At 45.5% G+C, this 6,000-nt stretch overlaps 2 protein-coding genes across 2 annotated transcripts; one reads left to right on the top strand and one right to left on the bottom strand.

Annotated features, from left to right (window-relative positions):
- Nucleotides 1-2,346: 2,346 nt before the first annotated feature.
- F4812DRAFT_70324 (cytochrome C oxidase copper chaperone-domain-containing protein) lies at nucleotides 2,347-2,949 on the bottom strand. Its single transcript, XM_047939335.1, has 3 exons — nucleotides 2,834-2,949; nucleotides 2,698-2,771; nucleotides 2,347-2,641 (listed from the first exon to the last, which is right to left on the bottom strand). Exons 1-3 carry the CDS (start codon nucleotides 2,856-2,858, stop codon nucleotides 2,501-2,503), a joined length of 240 nt encoding a protein of 79 aa, XP_047789223.1. The 5' UTR covers nucleotides 2,859-2,949; the 3' UTR covers nucleotides 2,347-2,500.
- Nucleotides 2,950-3,747: 798 nt separating this feature from the next.
- On the top strand, nucleotides 3,748-5,973 carry F4812DRAFT_433196 (FAD-binding domain-containing protein). The gene is made up of 5 exons (XM_047934608.1): nucleotides 3,748-4,198; nucleotides 4,260-4,597; nucleotides 4,674-4,981; nucleotides 5,141-5,522; nucleotides 5,583-5,973. Exons 1-5 carry the CDS (start codon nucleotides 4,002-4,004, stop codon nucleotides 5,855-5,857), a joined length of 1,500 nt encoding a protein of 499 aa, XP_047789222.1. The 5' UTR covers nucleotides 3,748-4,001; the 3' UTR covers nucleotides 5,858-5,973.
- The last annotated feature ends 27 nt before the right edge of the window (nucleotides 5,974-6,000 follow it).

The raw sequence follows: 6,000 nt of genomic DNA, 5'->3' as shown, positions 1-6,000 counted from the left end.
TTTTTGGGTTTTGTTTTAATCCCCCCCCACCACCTCGGGGGGGGTTGTAATATAATTAAATTAACAACCCAGTGCATCCCCCCCCCCCCCCCCCCCCCCCCCCCTTTCGATCCCCATTCTCCAATGCTAGCCCTCGTCCATCTTTGGACGCTTGTGGCATGTCCTATCGGGTAGATTGCTAAAAGAAGCTAACTAACCTCCACCCGACTGCCTATATAGTATTTTAGAGAAGCTTTTCGTTAACCTAGCCAAGGTAGGGTAGGAACATTACTATAATACGCCCTCCTCCTTCTATACGCACACTTTCGTTAGATGTTTGGTATACCTGCAGTCGAATGGCTTCACAGACATAAGCGGACAGGAATACTAAGAGATTATTACCTACCTAGACCAGCGGCAAGGGTTTTCGGGATTGTAATCAGGTTAGGATCTGGTCAGGCGCTCCAAAACAGAACGTCCATCTCGCTTTCGGGATAACGTCCCGCAAAGCCGGGCAATTGGGGAAGTCGAGTTAAGCAAAGAAAAAAAAAGCAAAAAGCAAAACAATGCGTGCGTGTCTGCATTTCGAGCCTCAATACGAATTCAGCTCTAGCGGCCAAATGCCTTGACCAAGCAAGCCACATGGCAGCACGGCTTATTGTCCTAGTTGGGACATCGTCAGGTCTTGGGTAAGGGGTCTAAATTTTAGAGAGATGGAGTTCTAACTAGACCGCTAGACGTCCTATAGCTAATTTTTCGTTATTGAATGTTGGCCGATATAGGATGATACTGTACAATACAGATGCGGTGTAAGTTGCTTTTTTTCTGCTGTACCTCGGTATACGCTGGTTCCACCAAGTGTAAGTTCAGTTCAAGTGATGTGATGTGACTACCTGCGCGCCGGATTCTCGCAAACTGCAGATCCCCTTGGAGCTGTTTTACCAACTGCAGTAGAGCGTCTCTACACATAATAGTAGTTCAAACCCCAGATCTGGGGAATTTGGGGCGCTAACTCGTAAAGGTGTCCCCGTGGGAGCCCCGGATTTCTCGAAGGAATGGCATTGTCGGACCGCTGCGACGGCTCGCGAGAGAATAAAGCAAGCCACCGCAGCTGGACCGATAGTGCAGCTTCAAAAGGAACTTGCTAGCGGCGTTCGCTTAATAACTCGTTAACATCGAGCCATGTTAATTAAGCCGTCAGCAAGGCGGCGAGGTTCATGTTCCCCCCCAATACGCCGCATGGTGCATTTCCAGAGGATCAATCGCTCGATCCGATACGCTAGTGCTGAGCAGACTTTGTTGAAATCTCGAGCCTTCAGCTGCCCGTTCAGAATTCTAGACCGGTGGATCACCGTGGGCGGGATGGTGATGGTGCCATTTAGCCTGAATGCGGCAAAAATGTCTGGTCAGTTTATTTGCCGGGGCCCCATGTACAGGATGACCAGGGATTATATTGGCGGAAGGTTCCGAGGCAACGTAGGCTCTGTCAGAATTGCGGGATGGGTTGCAGTTCTGCAAACCGTACTATGTTGGCATGTGCCAGCCTAGCAGCCTCGTAAGTTAGCTCGACGAAGTCGTACATTGTATCACGATCAAAAAAAAGTACCTACGGAGGAGGAAGCCGGGAAAGTTGCTAGATAATCGTTAGCGAGCGTCGACGCGGTCTTTAGTGTTCAATAGATTATTTCTCTACGACTAGAAATCTAGACTATCAGCTGCGTCGAGCAGCAGTAAGGGAATACCAATCCTAAAGCATTATCATATGTAAAATCATCACTACGAAGCCACTCGTGTCCCAACAATCGGATGTGTTTCGTTGTCTATGCAATGATCAGGGGGAAGTTATCATGTGGCCTTTCCTATCCGAGTGTCTATAAGTTGAATATTGGTAACCTAGATAACTTAGAAAGGTGATCGAGGGGCGAAAGTTCCTATCGAAAAGGTCCCTAGAGGTACCGGGCTTAATATTTGATCTGGACTTATACTCGAGTCGAGAATGGATACAGCTATAGGTGACGCAAGGGAGAGCTGAACGAAGCACCATAACTGATTGGCTGCCTGGCATGCGATGCGCTCTGCTATTCCAAGGTGCTTGCTAAGGAAATTTATTTTCGTCGGCTGCATAAACCATAAACCAAGCGGCGCAATTTTCAGTCGGTTATGGGCTCGAACACAATTCAGCCTGACAGCAATAAATATCCGTCGAGTCCACATAGCTCCCGATATGAGGTGACAGCAAAGAGCTTACCGGCCGGGGATAATTCGCTCAGGGCCTGCATAAGTTTGAATATCAAAATGGACCGAGAAATTGCACCGAAGAGTGGATTCTTCCTTTATTACTTCCTGTCCAACGCCAGTCAATGCGTAACGCATTGCGCATTTTTGAGGTCTATTGCCTCATGTCTATCCGATCCGGAACGCCGGCTCGCCGTAATCCAATCGGTCCCTTAATGTACAGAGTTTTTTTTTTTCCTTTCTGGAAAGGGATCGTGATATCCTTTTTGTGCGGCCCGTCGAAAGTCTATACTTGAAATCCGAAGCCGGCCATACAGGTTCGATACTGATCTATGGTCGTCTTGCAATCGCTGGCAGGGTCGGTTGCTTTAGAGAATAGCATGCATTCGTCGCGCTTCGACTTTTCGTCCTTGCAGACACAGCAGGGCTAATAAGAAAATTTATTAGTATAGTCGTGACAAGTAAAGGTTATTGTTCTCGTACCCTCGGCTTTGAGGTCGCAACAGTTTGGGAGCCGGGGCTCAAAACGGGCTTGATCTCGGAGTTGGAAACCGAGGCTATATCAAGTTAGAAGTTAGCAAGAGACAATCGCTGATGGACTATCGGGCAAGTTTCATACGCATTGAGATGCTTTGCGACGCCATTGCGGTTATGCTCTTGTGAGTTAATGTTTATATAAGGGAACGTGGGGATGTATTGACAAAATGATTCAAAAAAAAAAAAAAAAAAAGATGGGATAATGGTATGACGCGATTTGTAATTGACAATTGACGAGTGATTACCTTAGGTACCTAGGCATAAAGATAACCGATAAGAACTCACAGTCATGAATCTTTATCTAAAGTCCGATCTTTGTATCACCTGGGCAGCTGGGTTAGGTAAATGTCGTAAAGATGGAGCATACTTGTGCTTATATAAGGCAATTAATTACTTCAGCTTCCGTGTAAACGCCACCAAAAAAAAGTTCCCAGGTTTCCGTTTTGGTACTAAACAACCCGGACAACCCGGACAACTCGGAATCAAGGTCTCCTAGACCATACCTATGACCAAGCTTTGATTGGAGACTACGAAGCTCTATCTATTATCTACTTGTTTAATGATATAAGGTAAATACAGGTATCTATATTAACACCTATATTAACAATATGAACACATACGGATTTCTTCTAGCCTCTTAATCTTTCGTAGTCTGAATCGGTCAAGTCCCATTCATCCTTACTTATATTGCACCTTTAGTCAGGTTGCTATGTTATTATAACGAGATATAGCAGTTGCGAATTGTTACTTAGGTACCTAGGTACTGGTATATGATGTACTTACCACTTTATATACCTACCTAGGTACCTAGGTATGCTCCTAGGTACGGTTGGTTACCAGCTGGAAGGATACCTGAACCTTGACAGCTACCTATAGGCTATAGGTACCTAACCTAGGAGGTAGGTAATTAGCGAAGACATGGCCAACCCCCCTATAGCAGCTAACGAAGAAGTGGGTACGATGACAGGGTCTATGATAGTTAAATCGAAAGAACACTGCATTCAGTACAGGCTATGTTCGGGCCTCTCTCAAAAGACCCTTCCTTTGAAAGCCTATATTCGGCATTCCAGTTTCTTATATTTACCTAATATATCATGTTAACTTACTCTACTAAAAACTCGCCCTTTCAATGGTGGGGAGGCTTCATGATTCTCTTCAACAAGCTTATTCTCCTTTAATACTCGGATTTGTTTCATTACGTTACCGACAAAAGACGGTCTGTTTAGGGGTATTTATATCAGAAAGTAAACATGACTACGAGCCTCCGTAATGCAGTACTAGCCGCACTCACAGTTATACCTACAGCCTATACTGCACGCGCTCAGCAGACATGTGCAGGAGATGTAGGGTGTACCTGTGAAGCCCTTCATAAAGCTTTAGCAAGCGTAAACGGAACCTTATTCCCTTCGGACGGGGCAACTTATAAAGATATCGAAGATGTGAATTAGTAGGCTATTTCCCCATCGTATACTAAGACATATCCAAGGATTAATTTGCCGTATTTTTAGTTCTGCCGCGTGTCGGTTACCTGCTGCGTGTATTGTCAGCCCGAAGAATGCACAAGACGTTTCTACGGCAATAAAAATACTCTCTGAGGCTGGGACCAAGTTTGCTATTAGAAGCGGTGGCCATAACTATATTTCGGGCTTCGCGAGTATCGATGAAGAAGGGGTTCTGGTTTCGCTCTCGAGCTTAAACTCTACTGAGCTATCGGAAGACAAGAAGACGGCTAAAATTGGACCTGGGAGCAGATGGCAGGCCGTTTACGAGACTCTTGTCCCGGAGGGTCTGGTTGTGGTTGGCGGACGTGTCGGTTCTGTCGGTGTTGGCGGGTTGATGCTTGGTGGTGAGTGACCGAGTGACCGTATCATGCCACTTATGACGGAGTGTATTCCGAAATAATCTAAGCTGACATGAACAAGGCGGACTAAGCTATTTTGCGACCCAACGAGGTCTCGCGTTTGACAATGTCAAATCATACGAAGTTGTCCTTGCTGATGGCTCCATTGTCACTGCTTCGGCTGATAACAAGTATTCGGACCTGTATAAGGGGTTACGAGGCGGTGCTTCCAACTTTGGTATCGTGACAAGTTATGAGCTTTACACGTACCCGGTTGATGACTTCTACGTTGACGCCCGCGCCTATAGTCTGAACCAGACCTCTGATTTCTTGCATGCCTTTGCAAAATATCAGGAAGAGGGCCAGTCGGATCCTTTATCAAGTGCTACTGGTACGTATTACGCAACCCCCAAATGAAAACCCAGGTCTTTTAATTGAAACTAACATTAAAATAGTATGTTTTGACATCTATTACATACATCCTCCTCTTTTGTTTTCTTTGGCGAAGTGTTGAGCGCCAGGCGTATGTGATGTATTAACGCATAACAGGTTCAATTGCTCGAAACTGGCCCAACTATCCTCTTGCTCTACAACAAGCCGGTACAGCAAGCTAAAGCCTTCGATGCCTTTTATTCCCTTGAGCCATACCAGCCAATCTTACCGGCTTTCAATGGTTCGCTTTTGGATATCATGGCATTGACGGGATCACGATTCTCGACTGGTGAAGTGCGCACTTATGGAGAAACGTTTACCCACAAGGCAGATGTTGATCTAATGATTGAGCTACACGATATTTTCACTGAGGAGACGAAGAACCTTCCCACAGACGCTTCGGCGGTTTGGGTACCAAATGCAGTTCCAGTTAGTGTGGCTACACTAGGGAAACAGTATGGTGGTAATTTGTTAGGCTTAGAGGAGGTACCGCAACAATGTGAGTCTACCATTATCTTCTGTGGTATATTCCTAGTAGGTACTGATAGCATCTTTATAGGGTACGAGTGGTATATTACATGGACAAGTCCAGCTCAGGATACAGCTATATTCGATGTCTCCCAACGGATAACCCAGCGTTGCACCGAAGCTTCCGAAGCCAAGAATTTACTTCTACCTTACCTTTTCATGAATACAGCGGGCAAGACGCAGAAGGTGCTGGAGGGTTACGGGGCGGAAAACGTCGATTTTATTAAAAGGATCGCTGCTAAGTACGATCCTGGACAAGTCTTCCAGAACTTACAAAATGATGGGTTTCTTATTCGGAACTTGTAGGACTTGTGCATGAAATGGTTGGTTTTACTTGGTTCATTTTCAACAAGGGATTTGTAATTTCGTATATAGATTAGCCGGGGAGTTAGTAGTATAACTAATAATTAATCATACATACATATACTAGACCTTTATCTACGGGACGA

Source organism: Daldinia caldariorum (assembly GCF_022478825.1).
Source record: "Daldinia caldariorum strain CBS 122874 unplaced genomic scaffold F4812scaffold_11, whole genome shotgun sequence".
In the NCBI taxonomy this organism is placed as follows: Eukaryota; Fungi; Ascomycota; class Sordariomycetes; order Xylariales; family Hypoxylaceae; genus Daldinia; species Daldinia caldariorum.
This window is presented reverse-complemented; position numbering and strand designations above follow the sequence as displayed.